General features: G+C 45.5%; 2 protein-coding genes across 2 annotated transcripts in view; one reads left to right on the top strand and one right to left on the bottom strand.

Moving 5' to 3' along the window:
• LOC129383877 (cadherin-6-like) overlaps positions 1 to 24,408 on the top strand; it is a 203,938-nt gene that overhangs the window by 83,148 nt on the left and 96,382 nt on the right. The gene's annotated exons all lie outside the window — the stretch shown is intronic.
• On the bottom strand, positions 4,942 to 8,952 carry LOC140213367 (uncharacterized). The gene is made up of 3 exons (XM_072284615.1): positions 8,678 to 8,952; positions 7,777 to 7,870; positions 4,942 to 7,582 (listed from the first exon to the last, which is right to left on the bottom strand). The coding sequence occupies exons 1-3, from the start codon at positions 8,828 to 8,830 to the stop codon at positions 5,169 to 5,171; spliced, it is 2,661 nt and encodes an 886-aa protein (XP_072140716.1). The 5' UTR covers positions 8,831 to 8,952; the 3' UTR covers positions 4,942 to 5,168.

A 24,408-nucleotide genomic window follows, 5' to 3' on the forward strand; every position in this document is an offset into this window, starting at 1 on the left:
ATAATAATGCCGACGCGCCTGCAGCTCTCTTTTACGAGAAAAAAAAATCGACAAAATTTGGGCGAAGCGATGTGTCGCGAGCGCATACGTACGAGCGAAGCCCAGCGGCAAACGCGAGGCGCAACTGATTGAGAGTCATATTTCATCGGCCCTGGAAGAAGGGTACAGCCTCGCGAGATGACGGCGTGGAACTTCAAAAGAAACTTCAGGGTGTTCAGATAAACAAGTAAGAAGGACAAATCGAAACTACAAGAAGTGGCACTAGACTGGCGTATCGCACGAGGAAAAGAAATCAATATAAGTGCAAGTCAACTATTGGAAAGTACAGATTTAAACTATAAAATATGCATGTGTCGAAAGAACATACGAATATAGCAGACCTATGCTTTCGTAGCAGCACGTTAATATACTTTGCATCATTACGTCCAGAATGGTGTTAGCTGAGAGCGGAACCCTAAGGCCTGCAAGCGTTTGTAAATGCAGTAGTTGGCTGATAGCGGAGCATTCGCAGAGATCGCTCGAGTGGCAAGGAGTTTAGATAAAGGTCGTTAGGCTTTCGACCAAAGTCCGGTCTCGCTCAGGTTGAAGGCGGAGCCCCGGTCGAGACATAGGAATAACAAAGTTTTTGATTCGCATCTGTCCTAATCACCTAAGTATGTATCGACCTCTACCGGGTACAACGACGCCTACCTGTTCACTCCTAATCTTGTTCTGCTTAAGTTATAGAGTTTTAAGCAGAAAAAGAATCACGCATATTTTTCACTTACTTTAACAATCAATGTTTTAAATGAAATCACAATATATCGAAACACACCCAACTTCCTACGAGACGGCTCACACGACATTTCAGACTGTATTGCGTTTAATGAAGGTTCCGGATATCGAAAACATAGACAAAACAGTGCGTAGCCGTAGGGCGCACTATGAAGAAATTGCGATATAGTTGCTCTTCTACAAACCAATTGGGATTCCAGTTCACAGATGTCGCCTGCGTCGTGACGTCATTACGCAGAAAGAGGTCACGCGGTAGGAGAAGAGTGCGACGTTTCGCCAAACGCTCCGGCTTGCTCAGTCGTACGTTATGCCGATAATTCGGGCCACCCAATAAGAAGCAGCATTATAGGTAGCCGAGCGAGCCAGAACGAGTACCTAAACGTAACAGTGCTCTGATCCCACGTGAACACCTTCTGCATCATGGCGTCGTGACATTTGAAACATGCGGCACGTGAGATAAAACCGAAGCTGCATGGTTCTTTGAAAATATAATGTGTAGTTAATTACTGAAGGCGCTCAAAGGCTTGGCACTACTTATTCTAGGATTTCAGTGTTCAGGGCCTTCACTTTAAGGCTAACCGCAACAAAATTTTGTGCAACGTAGAAAGTCTAGTTTAAGTGGTTAAGATAGTTTAGATGTAAAGAAGCACCCGTGCAAAAGTTGACCTTTGAAATACGAGCGGAAGCGTCATGAAAATCTAACAAAAATAGCCATTTTTCATATCAAAACTAAAAAAAAAATCTTTATCGCTTGCGTGAAGTCACACATTTTACCTAAAAAGCATGGCTCCTCAGAGTGACCTCCGAGATTAGGCGGCACTTTAGGCGCGCTGAAAAATCTTGGAGGCTTCGTGCTGGGACATAGTCGCACGTCATCGCGGCAAGCACCAGACATGCGCGTCGTCTCCTTAGGTGTTCAAAAGCTGCTAGCGAGAAAACTACACAGTCAACAGCCCTGCGGCTTCACCAAGATTGCTTCGGTGGTATATACTACTAATTTCTAACAAATGTAGGCCATGTGAAATTTCGCTGCAGTTGGCCTTTAAACGCAGCAAAACTAAAGAGTTAGAAATAGCCGCTCAGTAGCCTTTATGTACGTCAGCATTTTACTACTTAAAGCATTATTGGCTCAGCATGTGGAGGACATACACTGAACGTCGCATTAACCATGGTCAGGAATGGAAAAAGTCATCAACATATTCTAAAAAACAATTAATGCATGAATCCCCCAGTAAACGCTTATGTACCACAGATAATGATGACTGAATATTCACCTTTTGAAGGCTGTCTTCTAAACAAACGTTTAACGATTTGGACGCATCGCAATGGTGACTTACCACTATAATGCCTGACTTAGTATTCGTCGTCTGTGTATCGTTGTGGCTTCCTCTCAAAGTCACCGGTATTCTTTCTGGTTCTTTTTTTTTCTTCGCAGGTAGGTAACATTCCGCTTCACTGCACATCTTCAGAGCACGTGGACAATACTAGTGACTCACCTTCTGCTGAGTCATCTATGGTGAGTGAATGAGGGCTGCGTGATCAGGAGACTCGTATGAAATAGCGAGAGAGCTTGCGTTGGAAACCTCATGCCTGCTGCTTGTGCTCTTCACTTCACGGTGCATACATATGTGTACGCAACTGTCTTTTGCAATTTATTTGTTTAAAAATAATAAATAAAAAGCATACTTCTGCGTACGTGAATGCACAGAAAGATGTTCCAGAGAACGCTGCTGAAAGGGGGTCTCTATTAAAATAATGCCTAATGTACACTAAATATGTGGCACGACAGAGGCTGCAGTGTGATGGTATAGGTTAAAGGGAATAATGAAAAGAATCATGAATGAATGAATGAACAGTGCACAAGAATAACACCCACTGTGTATTCGTACTCGATGAAGCGAAACGAAATTGCCCCTATGAAGAAAGGAAATCAGGTACACAATCAAGCAGAATTGAAAACAAAAGAAACATGCAGGTAAAATAAAAAGGAACAAAAATATGATTTCCATGCCAAGAAGTGATTTCACGACGCAGAAAGTGTTATTTATGTCTTTTATATAAACTGAACAACGCTTCCTTAGAGGTGCCAGTGTGCCGCTTCTGTGCAGTAGTGGCAACCAATAAACTAAAAATACTAGGATGCGGGCAAAATGAGCCCTCTCGCCTAGTCATGGCGCAGTTCGATTTCAGTTCTAGAGGGCGTAAGGCGTTGCTACACAAAACTGCTTTCCTGGAATCAGTATTACGTTTAACGGGATGATCGATGTGCTAAGTTCTGGTAACGACAGCGAAAAAAAAATAATAGAAGACTTTTTCTTGTAGAGCTTGCAGCCAGTAATTAGCTTTTGTACCCGTTTACACCGGTGATCTAATTCATAATAAAAGAAATCGTTACCTCACTGACTGTACCCTTAATGAAGGCCTAAATGCTCTGCTATTAACAGTAATAACTAGGAAGCCTAGAAAGCATCATCTGACCCGCCTTGAATGTCTTTCGATCAGGAATGAAGAGATACAGCTTTCACCCATTTGTGGACATTCTTTTAGAGTTAGTGACTTAAGAGGTTGCGTTCAATAGTATCCCGCCGGCCTTGATGCCCGTAGGAACTGTCAGGTCGAGTTAAAATGACGTTAACAGAAACCCGCAGATTACACCTGGAAGGTTGAAGCGTTTCCTTTAGTATAATGAAACGCTAGCAAGTTGGACTAGATACATGGAAATTTCGCTCAAACCAAAATGCAAGTACAAGAAACAAGCGAGACAATTTCATATCGTTGCATTCCCGCTGACATGATATGGATAAGAGAAGAAGCTTATTTAAACGTTTCATGAGTAGACAGTACAGGGACGTGTTGAAAGGGGCACCACGTTAAGCTGACTGACTTCACAAGACAAGCCCTAGACACGAAACGCGGAAATCGGAACAGCTCCTATTTGAAAAGAGATCTGAACAACAGAGACAAAGCCGATTTATCAAGCCCGTTAGAAAGCCTGCTCCCCCGGGTCTCATCAGCTCATCAGGATTAGGATTTTCCGCTCTGTGCTTTCGGATTTGTTTCGAAATTGCGATCTTGCATCCAAGGACAAGACTCATTGATCCTAGTCAACGCAGTCGCAACTGAACACATTGTTCACGTATTTTCGTTCTTTGCTTTCTTTCTTTTTTGTGATGACTGAAGCCAGCTTAGGTAGTGACAAAATAAACAAGGCCTACACAATGAGTGGTGCACAAACGCTTTAATAAAATTCAATATTTAGAATTAGAAATAAATTTCGAGCTTAACATAAACAACTTCTAAGTGGTTGGTGTACCTCAGCTGAACTGAGCTCCCTGCAACGCCACAATGACGTTCGCAGTTCGCCTATTCTTCTTTTTTAAAACGGAACTACACTGGTCCCTATCTCGGCGCTCTCTATAAACGCTCAGTGTGTAAGATAATACACACCATATTCCGCGCCGAGAGAGGGAATCTTGTTCTCCACTAACAGCGAGGAAGCTTCCCACGGGCGCTCTATCATGGCGGAAGACAATGGGAGCGTAAAATTCTTGAGAAAATGGCTTGTCTAGAATACCAATAAAAGTATCGAAAAAGTGACGAGAAAAAAGTGCGAAAGCCCGCCTACAACGCACAGCTTCGCACGGGATGGTGGCACCACCTGGCGGGCATGGCAGAAAACTTCCCCACTGCGCTGCTCCGCTCTCACCCGAGAGGGCGCGGACGTGCTTTAGGACTAGGGTGCCTCGATGCGCGCGCCCCCGCTTAGGGTGAGGACATCTGCGTCGTCTGCTACGGCGGCCGCCATTCTCGTTCCCACTGCATGCTCGTTCTCGCGGAGAACGGACTCCTCCGCTTTCCGGCTCCCTATCTCACGCTCGGCAGCGACTGGGGCTAACCCCCTTTCTCCCGCGCTGTTATGCGGAGGGCGTTAAAAGGCTGAATGGGCATTTTTCTTCGTGAACGGAGGCGCGGTAAACAGGATTGCATGGGAAACCTCACTGATGTCCCAATGCAAGTGAGTGAATTTGATCGGTAAGAAAATTCAGCCGACGCGGTCAATGCAACAACGTCTTGGTTCTGCACGCTTTGAAGAAACAGCATCAGCAACGGTAATAAAATATAAAGTCCCCTTTTCGTCTGGTAACAGCCAGATGAATACAAAAGCTGTTACCCAAGCAAACATGAAATCATTTATTCAGTGCTTATGAAAACACACAAAGTTAGAGATTTGTGTTTAATGGGAACGTGAACACTGAACATTATTGCACTTTTTAAAAGTCGACATTTATGTTAAATAGACCGTAATTGATAAAATAGTTGTGATCACTATATATATAGATGCAGACTTCAGACTTTGAAGGAAAAGGCTCGCAGAACTGCAGATTCCAGCTTGCTTACGCAAGGCTGACCCCTGCACAAGTCTTGCTTCCGTGGCCACTAGGATGAGTGCTCGGAATTTGTCGGAGATGAATTCGGAGCCTCACTCTGGCATATGCAGCAGTCAGCATTTTGCTTATTCGTTCTTTGTGAGCCATGCATGTGTTCACTGAGGGTTTGTCTATGCCTTCGAGATAGGCTATCAGAGAACGAAGTGGCGACTTCATGGTGAAAAATTTGCCTGTGCACCATGAGTTGACAGCGGTGAAATGTTCCTCGTAGTTTTTTAAAGTTTTCATGACATCAGCGCTTGGATATACGAGGTTTTGCCCATCCCTGACGTATTCCTTGAGTGCAGTCAGGGAAGCATACTGATCGTCAGGCTTGCCAAGGAGAGCAGCCTTGCACTGCGGACAAGTTATAGATTTCAAAATTCCTTTCAAAATAAAACCGCCAAGGTAAAACAAGATGCGGCACTCGGTTGACGTGAGCTCTTCAATGAACAGAATTTCCGTGTCGTTGATTTCATCGACTTCGCTTTCTGCACATTCCTTCTTGCTATGTGCAAGCAGATCGACAAGGTATTCGCGGTCGTCAAGTTCGTAGCTTGTTGATCTCGGAGTGTGAAGAAAGTGGCTGACGCTGACGAGTCGGAGTGCACACTTCAAGTCATACGCAGTGGGCACTGGCTTCATGAGCCGCACCACAGAAAAAAGGTTTTCTAGGCAGTCTTGCAACAGCCTGCTCGTGAGGAGGAATTCATACCCTTCACTGCCAAGAAGCACTTCTTGAAGGCGAAGGACAGCCGTTGTCGCAATTAGGACCCCTGCTTGCGATGGCTTCCACTGAGATCCAGTGCCCATTTTCAGTTCTCTGATGGTGTCTGTTGCCGTGCATAGTGTGTCCAAGGCGGCATGATATTTAGTAATGTTCCTGCGGCTTAGCGCCATGGTGGGATGACGCGATGACATGAGGGCATACCACCTAGAAACGAGGTCCATAAACCACGCTGTTGTTTCGGCCTCTGGCTCAATCACTCCTTCTTTTATTAGGAACCGAATAGCTGGTGGGGCTTCACGGAAGAGCTGGACAGCGACTCCTACTTTCATTTTGGTGAAGTGCCCACAACTAATGTGGGTTTCTGACAAATTTGGTGCTACCTTAAGTTCGTTGGCTGCGTCATAATCCAAGACGGCCTGTACATGCTCCAATTTCACCTTCGAGGCCGTCAGTCCGTTCCTGCTTACTGTAGTATCACTGAGTGTGAAAACTTTTGAGCTTAGAAGCTGTCCTTTCAGGTTCTTAAGGACATGTGCCGGGTCCGAGATGAAAAAAAGTTCCTTCCCTTTTAAGGTTGGGTGAGGTATTGAGCACGAAGTTGTCGAATGGCGGTGGCTCGAAAAGCCAAATTCTCTCCACATAGCGCGGTTTGCTGCACCCATGTCACATGTGATAACACGGACTCTTAGAGAAATCTGGCTGCATATCTGCACTATTTCCAGGACATATGCCTTGAGTACAGAGCCGTCCACGTGCCTACCAGTGAATTCATAGGCTATCACTTGCTTCCATCTCTGGTTTACCCCACCTAGCATAAACACCAAAGCATGATTGGCTGGCTCTTCAGGCTTTGAGGGCAACGTCGTTCCTCCCAGAAGCACGTCTTCGCCACGGTCGAGTTCAAATCCGGGTGCTATCTCCATTTCATCTAAAAAGAGAACGCAGTCTTTCTCCACGTCCTCCATTCCCTCTGCTTTCGACCTCATGACGTCGATCACTTCATGCAGGATACCTGGCAGAAACTTCAGGCCCTGAATTCTTCTTGCTAACGTTCTGCTGGATGGAAGAGGGTAGCCAATCTTTCTGAGTGTTTCATACCCGGTGGTTCCACAAGCAAATTTAATTTTTAGACCTTGCTTTACTGTTTGCGCTGACCACGAATTACCATGATTGTTGTTCCGAGAAAGAGCACGAATTTGGTCTTCATTTAAAAACTTCGTATTTCGTGAGAAATTAGTTGCCTCTTTCTGCAGCTTGCGTACCTGCATCTGTAGTTTTTTGACAGTGTTCTTAGATTCGTTATGATGTTGTCTAAGCTTATTATTGGCTGCTGTGAGATCTGCAATCTTCTTCCTAAGCTCAGCTGCCTCAGAATCGAGGGGTTGGGTCGCAGTAACTATTGCAGTTTCTTGAAGCCGTGCATCCCTGGGGGTCGAAGTAAGTTGCCCATTAGCATTGTTGGTTTCCGTAGCCGCCAATCTCTCATTTATCTCCCCGTCTGACGAAGAATCAGCGGGAGAAAATTCCTGCGTAGTTGAGGGAAGAACGTTTCTCACTTCTCGTGAAGAATTGTGTGCGGCTGCGTCGTCACTGAATAATGCAGGCACGTGTGCATTTCGTTCCCTTGGTGGCCTTCGCTCTTTAGGAAGTTCTGGAAACAGATAAATAAGAAAAAATGCCCATTACATATATTTAAGATTGTGTTAACTAAAAGCAGAATAGAAGGCGCGCCAGAAAATTTAATATGTATGCGCATGAATCGTTTCCTCACATAACTTTTTCAAATGTAGATAATGAGCCGATAAGCAACGTGGTAACAAATACCAGGGTCAGGAGGCATCTCACCTTTGAATGGGAACACCGTTGGTACAGCATTAGGCTTGAGCTTCTTCCACCCATCCGCGCGGTTCTGTTCGAAGCTGCTGGCTTCGAAATGAGCCTGCAGATGAATTTGATATTGAAATTAGCGGCGCATTTCCGGCTCGATAATGAAAACAATGAAGGCAGCACGCAAGAGAACACAGTAGTCCAAATATCAGTCGAATTACTCGAATGAGAGCCTCAATCTGCACATAACATATCCTGTCTATCTCATTCACTGACTTAATCCGCCATCGCAGAACGAAGCGTCGGGTTAACAGGCCAAAGAACAAATTAGTCGAAATATCAGGCGAATTACTCGAATGAGCGCCTCAATCTGCACATAACAACGATCTCTGTTAATCTCATTTACTGACATAATGCGGCGTCGTAGGACGAAGCGTCCGGTTAATAGGCAGCGGAAGCTACCCAACGCCGCACACATGTCAAAAACAACTTCAGAAATCGTGAGTGAATTAATCAAAATTGGTTCCTGGACCATCCATTTGCACAGTAATTGCCACAGCTTATGTGCCCTTGCTTGTCCTCATGCTCTGTGCCTTGATGCAATGTTTGGGCCCAGACCGCAATTCGCTGGCAAGCGCCTAGTAAAGGCAATTACCTTTGAATGAAAAGAAGCGGCGAAAGCACGCGTGGTACGTATTCCCCAGCGGACACGTGTCGTGCAATTTCGGATGCGAACAAGCAAGCGGCAGACAATGGCCTGTACCGCGCTGTAGTGAAACTCATTTACTTTGTTTTAGTGTTTCACGCAGCTTTTTTAAGCCGAGCAAGAAGAATATTGAACGACACTTAGCTGCCCAAACGCAACAAAATACAAATAAATCGCAACAAAAACAGCACTGAACCAACATGTGGCACTTACGCTGCAGACACACGAGGAGTTCGTCGGTTGCCACTTGTCACGCTTGACTCGCACCAGCCACAGAAGCCGCCTTTTTGGGTCCCTTGGAAAATGGAACATCCTCCAACCATTTCTCGAATGGTTGGAGCACTGAGGAACACAACATCCAGGCATTCTACGCCGATGAAAGCCGCGCGAACGCAGCAGCGTTTCGAGGACGCCCGCACAGCAGCGCGGCGAAGTCGACGCGGGCAACGCAATGGCGGAGGGAGCGCGCGAAAACAGGTTTAGGCGGCGCCGGCTGGTTCAGAGGGTGACCTCACCCTAAGCGGGGGCGCGCGCATCGAGGCACCCTATTAGGACAGCGTCTACCTTTTATTTTATTTTATACCTCCTTCATTAGGCAAGAGTTGAAACGTAGTATATTGCTGAGCCGATATTACGCCGGTCACTTCTTGGCGGTCCTGATCAGAACTCATATGTTTCAGCTAATCACCCTTGCCGGCATAATTTTCCAGTGATCCCTATAGGTCCCACGACAATCAATGCAGAAAGAACGAGGCGGCCTGAAAAAACATCATTGACAACAATTCCACTCCGTGAAGGTGGAATGGCCGAGAAAACACTTTTCGTTTGAGAGCTTTAGGACTCAGCTTTCGCTGCGATTCCATCTTCAAGTGGAAATGGTTGTCATTTGTGTGAAGTGTCTGATGATGGGAGCTGATGTCTTTGAATGGATGGTTTACTAAGGACAGTGGTTGTTGTTCGATTGAGACACTTTATTTTATATTTCTTTATGATCACTGTGATATACGCTCAGTTGTTCGACTGCCACCCTAGAAATGTTCTTGGTTATAATCAAACCAATGCACGTCCGATGATGCGTGGTAGGTATCATGGGGTTAGAGTAACATTGCAGGCCAAATCTTCCAACATGTGTTCCGTCAAACATTTCTTCTCTGGCTTAAGAATGTTGTTCTTCGGGTGTACGAACTATACGTGTCTGCCCCGTCGATAACGCAGCTGTTGAATGGCTCACACCCCCTGGTTCATGCCCCCGTTTATGCGGCCTCCCTATTATGACGACAGAAGAGAAGTGAATTCTATGCTGGAATGATGAGCGGCAACGGAGCCAGCTATGGAAGACGACGCTCGCACCATTGCTGATGATGAAATTTTTTTGCACAGCGGAGCCAGCTATGGAAGACTGCGGCGCTTGAGCCATTGCTGATGATGAAAGTTTTTTGCACAGCGGAGCCAGCTATGGAAGACTACGACGCTCGAGCCATTGCTGATGATGAAATTTTTTGCACAACGGGGCCAGCTGTGCAAGAAGACGACGACGACGAACGCGCGAGCAGTGGCACTAGCGCGTTTGCGTGCTTGGCACCGAGAATTTTGAAGTCCTTTTGCAAAAATTGTACGAAACGTTCTTTTACAATAATCTGTTCGTGCCCGTGTGAAAGGGAGCTCGTTGGGTCCAACGTGTGATTAGAATAGTTCAAGGGTGTGTTACAGGTTCCCGAGCCCACAGGGGTATGTGCCATTGAGCTTGGACCCCTTCTGCACTTTCACCAGGATCGACCCACATGACAATTTTTTCTGTTGCGGGACACCGAAAAAACTACGGAATGTTAGTCATATACAGCTTTCGCTGTAGAAAGAGAGAGGACAAAGAAAGGAAACCATTGAGGAAATATCGTAAAAAGAACTCATGTTGAAATTATAACACTTGGGTATAACAGAAAAATAACGTCTTTATATAACATGACGTTTGAGTGCGGGTACAGCAAATGCTATTTACGCTAACTTCAAGGAATTACGAGTGTGTGGGCTGTAAGGACGCTTCTTATAATAATTATGATGACGCAAACTTGCACTAGGTACGCCTACAGCTACTTTTTTGTCCGCTAGAGCCAAGGCTGTACTTAGAAATCGACATTAGTTGTAGTGCTATGAATTAAGTAGAAACAAATGAAATAATTAGTCTCACATATTTGGTTAAGTATGTAGGTTAGGAATGATGCACAGAATAGAGTCACCGCTATGGAAGCAATCCATTTAGTAAGAATTATGAGACCAGCACTTCGTTCCAAGCGCACGTATGGTCCAAGCGTGGGAGAGGGACAACTGATTGTGGCGTCATATCAAAATATGGGCCGCAGTTTCACTTAATTCCGGAGCAAAACCTCTTTTTTTTTCTTTGTATGCTGACACCGAAACATCGTCATTTCAATGAACAGTGCACATGAGCCACGCTTTATGAACGTAACATATTACTAAAGAAAAAAATGGGAGAGTAAAGGAAAACGCACAAACGCATGCAGATGGGCACGCACACAGTACCGCGCATTACAGCGCAAAGCTTTAGGTGACCTTACGTAAGCGTCATCAAAAATTCACAGCTCGCGCAGCCAACGCAACCCGCTGAAAGAGGAGACGCGGAGGAGAGAAAAGCCACACGCCATCCTGCCCTTTGCACCGTTGCGCCAACCCTCGGCCGCCCGAGGGACTACAGAAAACATATGTTCCCCTCAGCGCGCGCGAAGAACCTCCTCCCCCTCCTCTCTCTCTCTCTCTTGGTTCCTCTTATGAAGTCGACGTCGTGCAGGCACGCGTGAGTGGGAGGTGTACGAAAAGGGGAGGGTGGCAGGGGGCCCGAGCGCAGCGAAGGTTTTTTGTCTCGTTGTTGTGACGAGGAGGCGCAAGACAGCAAGCACGCCCTGGCGCGCGCGCGTGCGCGCCAATGCATTAGGGCGTCTACCTAACGAGGGCGCTATTTCTCTTTCACCCCTTTCCTCCCTTTTTTAACCCGCTTTCCGTTCTGCCTTCCTCGAGAGAAGCTCCTTGTTTTTCTTCGCCAGTCACCTATATCCGCCGTCTCATCAATTCCGTGCAGTGCGGCGAAAGTTGCGAGTCGCGTGAACCAACCACACAAGTGGAACGAAACGACGGCGTTCCCATATTGTCGGCCTCTGATGTGCCTTCGCGGAACGACGTCGACTGAACGAAAGCTTTCTTTCAGAGCGAAAGCTTGGCGTAAGTGTCAGTAGAGCGCAACGGGCGAGACGTGCATCCTGACTTGTGCGGAATATTCAACCAGATCTCGCAACTCACAGGTTGACATGCGACCTAGCCTCCACTACTGCTGCATGGAATTGATGAGAGGGAGCGCATGCTGCGCCGTACGTACCCATCCTCACTCTTTGCCCTGCATTCTTTGGATCGCCAGTGAGGGGGCATACTAATATATGCAAATGGACCCCGGTGATTAAATAGCCTCCTCGGCCGCCTTTCCACCTCCACACCCTTTACCCTTCCAGTGGCTTCGAGAAGTTAGACCAGTTGGCCTGATAATAGCTCGCCGCCAATCCTTTTTGCATATTTGCATGTTTGCATGTTTCCGTTTTCTTTCTTTTTTTTTGCGTGTTCGAGTGCGTGTGGTTGCTTGGGTTTTTCGAGGTGCCCACCTTTCCCTTCTTTTTTTTTTTTTTTTTTGCTTCGTTCTCGCGTTGGGGAACGTAACGCCAGGCGCTCACGGTAGTCGGCAGAGCTTCCCGTAACAAACGGGGTAACCTTATGAACACCTGGCCCACGGGGACGTGTTATCATTAGTATAGGACACGCCGACATGGTGCCCGTTGTTTCAACCTCGCGAAAAAAAAAAGAAAAACATAATGCGCCGTCATAACGACGGACATTGCCTTTTGCGGCGTCGTGGCGAAGCGAAGAAAGCAAGCGATAAAATAAAAATACTGTCCGGACGTGAGTGCACGACACAGCTTAGAGGGCACGTGCTTCTCGCGCAGTAATGAAGAGAATGCATACGGCGGCCTTTTGTTGTGATTTGTTGTCTGCAACCGCTAACAGCCGCTAATAACTGAAGCCTTATTGCTAGGACCAAGCCACGTTGTGGTAGTTCTGAAGAACAAATCTCGAATGCCGCGTGGTATAATAGTGTGGTAAAGAAGTTACATCAAGAGAGATAAAGTGCCTCAGAAAAGTCGGTCTACGTTTCAACAGGTAAACCTATCATTTTCAAAGGGACATATCTTTGACAAAAGACTTGGTCCACCTATCGAAACGTAGGCCAGCCTTTTAGAGGCCACTTATCCCGGTTTATGTCCCTTTTATACCTCATTGCGCTGCTTCATCTGTCGGCCCCCTTCTAGAACTTCGCACGGGAAGCTGTTTAAGAGCGACTATAGCTCTCACCCACGAACAGTTGCCACTGGGATCCTGTGGGTATTAATGCTTTTTGATAGCAATAAAATTCTGTTTGGAATCGTAGTTCATCGCTTTAAGACTGATATTTAGTTGCCTATATTAGTCTATTACGGCCACAAGTGCCTGTTACTGCTGCTATTGGTGCTTGCCAGTCATTGGAAAGGACCTTCTCCAAAAACATGCGCTCTTTGCTAATGAAGGGCTCTTGAAGGTCGGTCACCTACTCAACCAATACTATATCATATAATCTGAACTGCACGCTTCCGTGCAATAATGAGAATGTCAGTGTATGTGTTATTTTATTTTCGAACATTAGCATTAAACTGGGCGAATTTTCATCTCTTCTGTCATTTTCTATCTTAAATATAAATGGAGTTTATGACATTTTAGACCGTATGGGTTCTTGCTTATTGCGGCAGCTTCGGCTCTCAGCCATAGTTGCCTACTTACCATTTTATGGTGTACCCATTTAGAGTAGAGTTTGCAAGACAGACTACCAGAGCAACCTGGCGTTGTTTGCTGCGGAAGCCGCTATCCTGCCGGTTGAACCAGAATAGAGATCGTAGTTAGTGCGTCAATTTCGCTAAGCTTCATCCTTCTGGCTTCGAACGGCTTCGTGACTATGCAGGCAGTTCCTTTTCAACGAAATGCTGCGTTATAAATGTACCAAAATCGCCGTAATTATGCAGGTGAACAGAATACTGTTTTCTGCGCTTAGAAAAAAATAGGAGTGCTTCCCAGATTAGACCCGTATCGGCATATAAAGTAGTAAGCCAAACCAGGAGAATTTCTGAGGCCAGGAGTACAGCGATTACACACATCTATGCTATAATCATCGTTCCCCTGGTAGCTGAACGATCGCGGTTCCCTTTGGTGATTTTAGTAGGAAGCTCTACGGATCTGACAGCCTCCTACTGCCGCAGTAAATGAGTTTAGAGCAGGAGAAATTATTGAAATCTGTTTGTTAGTTTTTGCCCTTATAATATAATCCTTACTTCCCGCACGATGAGAGAACAACGATCGTTAATTGTGTAACCTAGTGCTTTTGTGTACAAAATCAAACATGTCATCTACCGAGCAGACCATTTTAATGCACAAGAGTATGATGACAAGTGCGGTAGTAGACCACACTTCAAATGTTGTCGGTAAGCCCTTTCGCTTTCAAAGTTTCACCTTACGTAACTATCAGTATCACAAAACAGGTCTCCGAAGCGCCTCTAAAAATTAACGCTTACTGGGACCTAGGAGTAGATGTGCGTAAAATAATTACTAAAACAGCGGGTATTATTCTTTTTCTTTTGGATGGGGGCTGGCTGCCTGCTGTCCCGACGTGAAGTGTGACGCATGATGGAAGAGGTGACAGCGTTGACAGATGAGCCTATGGCCATACTTCCGACGTGTTTCCGCTCACGCTATTGTAACTGTCACACGGAGGCAATTACGCAGGCATTATTTTATGTCGTGGTTTCCTTTCCAGTGAACTACATTTTGGATGCACGCTTGCTAAAAAAAAAAGCTCATTGTCGTTGACAGGTACTGGAATGCATCGTATATAGTACAATACGGCGATGTTCGATTCCTGCACAACATCGGTGCCGAAGCTTTTGAAATTTCCATATTGATCGTTCAGTCATTCGGAGATGATCGTGTGTTAATTCTTTGTAGCAAATTCAGTAATAGGCCCATTTTTACCGCACCTATGTGCAGAAATGAACACGCAGCTGTTATTAGGGTAAAGCAACCGAAGTAGAAGTTGAAGTTCTTGTATATTTTTTTTTCAAACACCGACGCAATGCGGCGTTTTGCAGCATCATCGTGCACTTTCATTTTCCTACCTTCTGTCGATAAACTTTAGTGTAGGTTTTGGATTTAAGCATAAGGGAACTACGAAAAACAGATTGTCTTCTTCATCACTTAGTTTTCTGCCCACTATCCATGACAAAATCCTTTCCCATAGACTTTCATTTACCCATCTCTTGCCCCCAGCTGACGCCATGAAACGTCTGCAAATTTGTTAATTTTATTACACCGCCTAGTTCTCTGCAGTCCTTGACTTCGCTTATCTTCCGCTGACAGTCATTCTGCAAGTGCCTGCAACTACATGCAACAGCCTGCCCAACTTCACTTCTTCATTTCACCTGGGACATTGTCTAGCCCCGTGCGCTTTATGATTGACACCGCTGTCTTTCTGCCCTTAAAGTTACGCCTATCAAGTCTGTGGTACTCATGCACAACTTCAACGTGCACCCCACGCTTCTACTGACAGCTTGTAATTTTCTTTCGCGCTCGAAACTGCGCCATAAATACAGTTCATGTCTGTTTTTTGAGTGTTCAGTAGGAAGTCATCTTTTCCTTTCCTTCTAGGTTATTTCCCTTCTCGCTTCCCTCTCCCGGATCCACATCCTCACTCTGTCTTACCCCCTATGTTCGATACGAAATGCTTCAAATCTGCGAGCGCCTGCAATAACTCAAGCGTTACTTTGAAACCACTCTGACGCCGCAACGTGACGCCCATGTCGGACGACGACCGACGCCATAATCCAGCGCAACCCAGAGAACATTACTCTGGCTTTTAGCACGATACGGATGCACTGGAAAGCATAAAGAAGTACGTAAGCAGATAAGCAAACAACCAAACAAGTCTGACGTCTGAAGAAAATATTTAAGTATTTTTGTATTGTTTGTTTGTCTTTCGATACTCGGGTAAATCCTGATTTGTGCTGCTCTAAGCTGCTCACGACATGGGTGCCTGTAAAACCGTCATCTGGAATGGCTCGACAGCACTTTCCGTCCATTTCGTTCTTTCCCAGAATTTTTGGACGGCAGCTGTCTGTATAATGCCGCTGGGACGAGGAACCCTCGTCGAGTTTGTGTGTGTATGTATGTGCGTGTGTGTGCGCGTGTCTGTGTGCCTTTTTGAGTTGTGTGTTGCCGAAACTGCAGAAGCGCTTAGAGCTTACAGCTGCTGACGACTATGAAAAAAGCTTGCGCTGAAATTTCGACGGCATTACCGCTAGTCGAAGAACTGAAAGTTGGGAGCCAAAATGTTTATCTGATGCAGTAGCACCAGATTTTATTCACTCCTCATATTATAGAACACCGCCTATATTAAGCGAAAGCGCCAATCTCTATGAAAATATTGGTCTAACCACGAGGTAGAGAAGAACGAGAGTTCACTAAACCGGTTATAATATGTAGACCAGCCGCCGTGGTTGCTCAGTGGCTATGGTGTTGGGCTGCTGGGCACAAGGTCGCGGGATCGAATCCCGGCCACGGCGGCCGCATTTCGATGGGGCCGAAATGCGAAAACACCCGCGTACTTCGATTTAGGTGCACGTTAAAAACCCCAGGTGGTCGATATTTCCGGAGTCCTCCACTACGGCGTGCCTCATAATCAGAAAGTGGTTCTGGCACGTTAAACCCCATAATTTAAAAAAAAATATATGTGTAGGCCAAGCTCGTGCGGCAGGGTTTCCTTTTCTTGGTGGCACTCCTGCGCAGCTATGTTTGTACCAAGGTTCTGACATCCGAGCGGTTCGTTTCTGTAACTAACGTGCTGACAGGTCTCACAGGTGTATTGCAGCGCCACATGGAGCGTCAGTTAAGTGCCGTCGGCATTGCTCGATCCGTTCAAGAATGCGACAGGTTCAGTCTATTCTACAAGATTTTAGAGAGCAGCTCTTAAGCGTCCATTCCTGCGTCGAGCGTCGGCGTTACCGGAGTAACCGAGCGAACTAGCGCAGCCCGATGAAAGAGCGAACGCGGAGCGCTGCGGGGGAGGAAAACAGTGGCGAGAGCGAAGAAGGCGCGAGGAGGAAAGCGCTGGAGGAGGATGTAGGGGAATCACGAGCCGGAAAGCGGGCGAGGAGGATATGGCGAAAGCGTGAGAAGCGCAGCGTCCCGCAAGAGGCGCGCTGCGGCAACGATCGCTACGAGATGGCGCCAGAGTAGCGCGCATCATCGTCTGGGAGGTATGCCTGCGGCGGCGGCGGCGGCGGCGAGTCGCGGCCACGCGTCACCCCCGCTCTGCTTCTCGCGATCGCCCGAACAGCGAGGTAGTCGTGTCACACTTCGCTCCGTTTGGAACGCGTCGCACGAGACAGATTGTCCGCGCCAGACAACGTATCGCGAAATGAAAGCACGTGTATGGCGCGTTCCCTTGAGGTAGTGTCGTAATCCTCGATGATTCTTTTTACGTATTATAAAAAAATATATCTGTTGAAAAAAAAAACGGTCCTTTGAAAAAAAGGTTCTGGTGTTTATCGTGCTAATTAGTACGCGAATTGTCGAAGCAATTTTTCTGCAGTATTCCACCGTCCTGATACAAGGTATGCATTGGGCCCACTGGACGCTGTGTGAAGATGCGCCTGCGCAAGCGCTACAATGGACTAAAGGCTGCACCTAGTTTGCACTTGTCTGCTTATTGCGCAAAATGTGGGCGCGTCGCGGAATTTTCGCGCACTTCAGTACTGCATCGCAACTTGGACTCGCGAACAAAGGAGATAGCCCAAGCTTTCTTTATGAGAAAATATAGTGACACGTGTTGTGAGGTCACCTTCCATATCACTATTAACGTGTAAACTTTCATTTCTGGAGGGCACGTGTCTTTAGCGTAGCTTTTTCTTTCCCTTTTGCTTCCTCCTCTCCTCACACTTTTCTCACGCATTTATTCCGTGCGTGAATAAAATGCAGTTTCACTCTGCGCTCGATCTGTCTCGTTATTTCTTCGGTGTGAGTGTTTGCGCTTCGAGTCAACCATGAACATACGTAAATGCATACATACATACATACATACATACATACATACATACATACATACATACATACATACATACATACATACATACATACATACATACATACATACATACATACATACATATGCTGTGCGTACAGAAGAACCACTGGTATTGGTGCTCAGTTTATACCTACGTGGAGGTGGCGCACATCTACAGAGACAATAAATGTTATTACATTTCTGGTTAACATCCCTGCCTTCTCTCTCTATTTCCTCCTATTACATACTTAATGTTAGTATTTTCGTCTTGGCTAATATTAAATATATCGCTCATTCCTGTTACAGATAGGAGATCTACATTGAGCTCTATGCTCTTCGACCCCCTCCAGCATTTTTTCCCTACGCGAAACACTGATCTGGCTGCATAAAACAGAAAGTGACACCTAAAGTTATCGAATATCGTTTCAGGTTTGTCGGTAACCTGTGCAATTTAGCACATACGCATGCGTGAATTACGGCGAATGTTTAGATGGATAGCACTGAGCGAGGATAAACGCAAATGTGTAAGTAATAGAGGTCGAAGATCGACCAATGGTGCTCGAGAGTGCTTCAGACAGCAGCAACTTGTGCCTGGGCATCCACTTGTGATATCATGCCGGTGCTGAGACATTTGTCTTAAGATCATGTAGAGACGCACCGCGGTTTTGGTATTGCTCTGTTAAGGCCAAAGGCGCGGTATCACATCCGGGCCACGGTGGTCCCATTTAGGTGAAGGCGAAATACAAAAAACGCCCATGTACCATGCAATGGATGCACGTTGGAGAAATGCAGGTGGTCAGAGTTATTCCGTAGGCCCGATATACAGCGAACCCCATAATTACATCATGGTTTTGAGGCCCAAGACTGGAGAAGTTAATTTTTAATCATGTACAGAAAAACAGTGATATTTCAGTAAACGCTTCTCAGCTTGATAAAAGAAAATGAAGTGTAAATATGTGTTAAATAGAACATCAAAGCAATTCGCTTCGCGATTTGATGATGTGTTTCTCGGCACTCGACACTGGTGCCAAGCACAGGTCAGTGAAGCGTACAATCATAATTTACAGACACAATTATGAAGACTTAACTAGACACATGGCTTGTGTGCTTCCCCGACACATGGCTGAGGCAAAATGACAGCCATGTGTCATGCTCTCTCTTTGTCCTGTCTGCAAAGTCGTACGCTAGAGTAGTCATGAAGTATTTAACTCAGACGCAACCGTTGTTACCAAGCACGGATAGGATAGGATTAAACTTTATTTATCCAACGTTTGTGGGTGTTGGTGCCCGGGGCTAGGCTGCCAGGGGTCCATCGCCCGCGGAAAATCTTTCTAGATCCTCGGCAACGGCCCTGGCCCGCTGGACGGCCCACTCCTGGTCTTCGGGTGCCTCGCCCAGGAGGGCGGCTTGCCATCTCTCACTGAGGCTTTCTGCTAAACTGATATGCCATCTTTACTTTTCAGGTTCAATTCCACTCTCGGGACATTAACTGCGAACCTCTTGATTACAGGGTCTTTTAGTGAAGTTATAGTAATTAAGTAGCATCACGGGACGAAATCAGTCGTCTCCTTAACCACCGCCTCTTGAAGTTGTCCACCTGATATGGCAGAATTGCTCTATCAGAGTATTTTTAACAAGTTTGCTTCCACTATAACAAAAAGACAAAAAAAAAAAAAACAACGCATACGCATCCCCGCACCAACAAAACATTCTTCGCGAACACCGCAATGGCGGACTGGCGCTGTGTGACATAGTCGTGAGACGAGCGAGATTCCCCCCCCCCCCCCCAAAAAAAAAAAAATGAAGAAAAGTGAAAGCGAGCTGTCAACGACACTCAGACTTCAGACACGGTGTAGCTGCCACCACCATGCGTGCATAATGTGATGCTTGCACACGCTCTTTTTTTTTTGTCCACATACCTTGAACGTCTTCAGCAGGCATTTGCATTTTTTTTTTCTATACAAAACCCAAACACTCGGCAGAAAGGGGCCAACCACCCTCTTGGTGGATGATCGTACGTGAGCAGCCTAGAACTAGGTGTTCCGGCGTTTCCCTTGATTGTGTTTTAATCAACTTTTTTTTTTGCACCAGCATTTATTTTATTATCTTGCTGACGTTTAACCTGTCAGCTGTCTTTTTCTTCGTCTGCTTTACGCTGGAAGCGTTCATTGACATGACGTCTCGGTGCAATGCTGCCTTTGCTGAGAAACGTTGCTGATAAAGGACCGTTTTCGATTTCTTTAGATTGCTTTCCGTGTGTTTGCTTTTACCTACGATGAAAATAATAGATTTATAACATTAAAGAGGTGAATCACAAACAAGGTCTCTACTACTTACGTAGGCAGGACGCGTGAAACATTAGAAGCGCGGCGAATTTCCTCACGGGTGTGAGGCGGCATGAGCTCATTCTTGTCTTGTTAATGAAATGGCTGAAAATTTATTTTAAGGTGGTATCCTTCTGTGGCATGCTCGTTTTATTATAAAAATTGCTAACGACAACCTGAGATTGCCCGGCGCATTCATCTGAGCCTGAAAGAGTATCCTATCAGCAATGAGTAAGCTCCGTATAACATCTGGGCTGCGACCGCTCAGTTTCGAACACCATTCTCGGGAACCACGCTGTTGCCTTACTGTGAGTCCTGAAAAAAAATTTGGTGGACGCTTAAGCTTCGCCTTTGAGGGCGGAACGCGGCAGCGTTCAAAGACCATTTACTACTTTTAATGTTTCCCGGCAACTACAGGTTATGTAAACGTAACGCTTATCGGGAAACGCTGGCTGCGAACGCTGTGCACGAAGGCGAGCTTCCTGGTACAAACGCGGCCTTTTGCATGGATCGATATCCTGTTATTGTTTTGCACTTTAATATTTCAGTTTGAGAAGAGCTAACATAAAGGACATGCACTGCCGATGTTTTTCCCCATTAGATTTGTTTGTGAGCTGCCCTTCTCAAACTTCTGAGGAATAACTTTGTAATGAATGAAAGACAAGGTATGATCAACTTTAGTGGTGGAAAATTCGTTGGGTGTGCGTGGTTCCGTATTTGCTTCAATATGAATTGTCTTCCGGGGTTTTCACTCACGGCCAACGCCGCCGACACCGGCTTCTCTGCGATACGAGCTCCTTAACGCTGTTGCGTTAAAGTGGTGACGTCACAGACGCCATTTTGAGAACATAACATATGTGCGAGGTACGCTGACAGAGCTATGCGCTAGTGTCCGCGCCCTAGAGCACAGGTGTCGTTGGCTCGCTTCGATCGAAGAATTTCGTGTACACTGGCCTCGGATGACAAACCGTACTAATGTATTGGACCATTTCACCTTTTGATCAGACCCCGCAGCAAAGTTCGGGATCAGATGCACATACTTTCTGCAACAGGCTTGATGATTTATTAAGAATGTCGCCAAGATCAGGGCACCGTTTCCCTTTTCCGACAGTGGTAGAGACTGTCAGAGTCACTATATTCAGTTGAGTGGGCTGAGTGTTTGCTGTTTCTCTTCCTTCTGTCACTCTCCCATCCGCTGATGGGTTGTTATTTACAACATTTACAACGGAGTACGAGCTACATGGGTCGCACACACTTTGCTTCAATTTATGTAGCACCAAGATTATATATATATATATATATATATATATATAGCGTGCAGGGACATTTTCACGCCGTATTCTCTTAAACTATGATGGTATGGTTCTGGAAATATGGCTTCCGCACTTTTAGTCAAGGGATAACAATAAAACGTTTGCTGCTTAGTTTTCTAAAACGGAACATGACGAATAATTTTCTTTTTTCTTCTGGAAGAAAAATACAGGGCTCTTTGACTTCTGAATCAAAAACAGTAGATCGGCTTTAAAGCCCACATGCTACACATATTCTATAAAACGCGCTTAAATGAAGCGCTCCGGTGCGGTTATGACGAGTTGAGTTTTCGGGAACGTGCAAGTAAACCAGAGCACTGAGGTGGTTCTGCATCGCATCCCTCTAAAAATGTGGCCGCTCTCACCGGTTACCCCTTGACCACACGTTAACCAGCCGAGGCCGCATTGATTGAGAAACCACGGTGTGTATCTGCAGAGATAAACGTTAGAATTACATTTAAACGCTTTATGGAGTCACCGCCGTTGGCTATAAGCACACACACACACACACACACACACACACACACACACACACACACACACACACACACACACACACACACACAAAAGAGTTTGCTTGATTTTGGCAGATATCGTGTTAAACGGGGTTTCACTGGAGAATTGATCACTTCACTTCATTTACCACACTCGGCGCCTTTTGATGCCGACTTCTCTGCAGCGCACTTTTCTTTCTCTGAAGCCGACTCCTTCAATTCTAGCTATTTTGTTCTGCTTGTCTATTCGGACAACTAACTACCCATTGGCATATACCCACTTCGGGGATTGAATAAAAATTTCCACCTACCCAGTCCCCCGAGTTGTCTATAGGAGTGCACATCCAGGGGCACACACCGAGTTTTCCAGCTTGTTCTATTGGGACACACGCGTGTGTACCAAGGTTGCCACCTTTCCCGGGCATACAAGGGTCGTTCGGCAACTCGTGGAGGTGGAAGGCGAGAAACCACAATTTCTTGCTTCCCTCATTGGAACATACTGTCTACAGGACGCCAAAAAAAGCCTACACCATTACCGGCTCACTTGCGCATGTTGCGCGAAGACAGAGGTGTCTTCCCCAGCTGCGGTCACCAGCTCACCACGTAACTGAGCGACTAGCAATTTGAGACGGATCGTTTGTTGCGAAGTGCTATGAGATACGATTTTCTATCGTTCCTTATTTTAATTACCGCACCTAGAGCTTCACTAGGATGTTTAGCCTCTACGGGGCGCGCAAATCCGACCTCAGGGACTCGTATAGCTGAATTCGTAATCTCAGGATTGAAACTCCATTACACCTTGCGATATGCGGCACCAGTTTATACGTGCTGCCCTATCCAGCTAGAAGGAAAAAGAAATGTTCTCACTGTTTTTTTTCCAACCTCAGTGGCAATACATATCTTCTGTTTTGCTAGATCAACTTCTCCCTATGTGTATCCTAGCATCACGGATGATTTCTTTCGAAATCGTATTATGATAGACGATAAGCGATATTTGATAGAAAAGGAAGAGCTGCGAAGGAAGTGAAAAAATAGAGCACGCTTTCCTAACGCAAACTATTCCTTTCTCAGTTATGTAGAGGGAGTTCGTTTTTGAGCCAACTCGATCGATTTGTTTTGCTGTTGTATACACTTTAAAAAAAAATTTCCTTCTTCGAGGAGTGATAAAAACAATCCTTCCCAATCGAAGTACCCAGAAGACAGTAAACCTTGAGGAGATTCAGAGAGGCCAAACCAAAGTTTTATTCCATTCAATGTTACCAAGAGACTTTATGTAGATCGCAACACCCCCCCCCCCCCCCCCCCGCCTGCCCCATTTGTATATCCCTATACTTTCTTATGCATGATTTTTTGACAAATTCATGAATCCGCACTAGATCTATGAACTGCAAGAACATTTCCCTAAATATGAATGCACCTTCATTCTTTTTGTATTGTTTATCTTTACCTTCACCACGCCGAGATAGCGAAGTCTACGCAGGTATGCGATGGGCAAGAATTAGCATTTTATAATGTCGAGCCTCAAGTTTATTTCGCTCGTCAACGTGCAACTTGGCGTAAAAGGGCCAGTAGTTTTGACTGTCTCTAACTGTCTATTATTGTACCTTCTGAATGCCTCCTTCCATTCTACTTTTTGAATTGATTCATTACACTTTAATTCAGTTACTATTCTCCGAAATATCACGCGCAATGTGTCCGAACCTTCGAAGGTAATTTGCTATATATCTCTTCATCACTGACAAGAGGTGCATAGCGATTTCGATTCTATCGGCTTTACGCAAAGCTAGGAACACTCTTATTATATTTTTAACCGTGGGAATGTTAGTTAGCACACGAATCCCTCACTGATTTTTCCTGCCATGTGTGAGCAAGCGCAATGCATGCTTTTATCTTTAGAACATGTTGTTTGTGGACAAAATGTTTCTTGCTCGCCACATGACTGTTTAGAATAGTTGAGTTCCTCACCTTGGTAAGTAACTCGTTATATTGCAGGAGAAAGAGTGTATGAATAAGTCTCAATAGTTTGGAGCACGGTTACATACGTACACCTACGTAATTAAGGGGCAGTAACAATAATTACGGTGATTATTGCGGTACGTTCAAAGCAATTCTCTTTGGCTTTACTGTTCTGACAAATTATGCATTGGCAGAAAGCATAACTTAAGCTGCACTTAAACTGTACAGCCCCAACTTTAAGCAACATATGAGCTATAGTTTAAGGCAGATTATTTATCTATACAACTTATATGTGGCTAAACATCGCTATACATCAAAATTATAATAACTTATTACGTTAGTATACAAACAATGCTCTTATAAGTCAAAGCAGCAAAAATTGTCAGAGTTCACTGTAATCGCCTACCACTGTTATGGAGAACGAAGCGCTGTACTGGCGCTACGTGTAGTACGCTTTATTTTCCTTAATTAATACGTACGCTTAATTTGTAGTCTTAATTTCCTCCGGCATTGTCAAGGTGACTCTACAACTTAAACCTCTGCTTGCTCTCTCTCTCTCGCGGGTTAAACAGTGACCCAGTTGCCACGCCCCTCTTTTCATGCCGTGAAAGCGAACCACCTGTTAAAACGACGACTCGTAGGGCGCACATTCATGTCATCTCCT

Source organism: Dermacentor andersoni, chromosome 9 (assembly GCF_023375885.2).
Source record: "Dermacentor andersoni chromosome 9, qqDerAnde1_hic_scaffold, whole genome shotgun sequence".
In the NCBI taxonomy this organism is placed as follows: Eukaryota; Metazoa; Arthropoda; class Arachnida; order Ixodida; family Ixodidae; genus Dermacentor; species Dermacentor andersoni.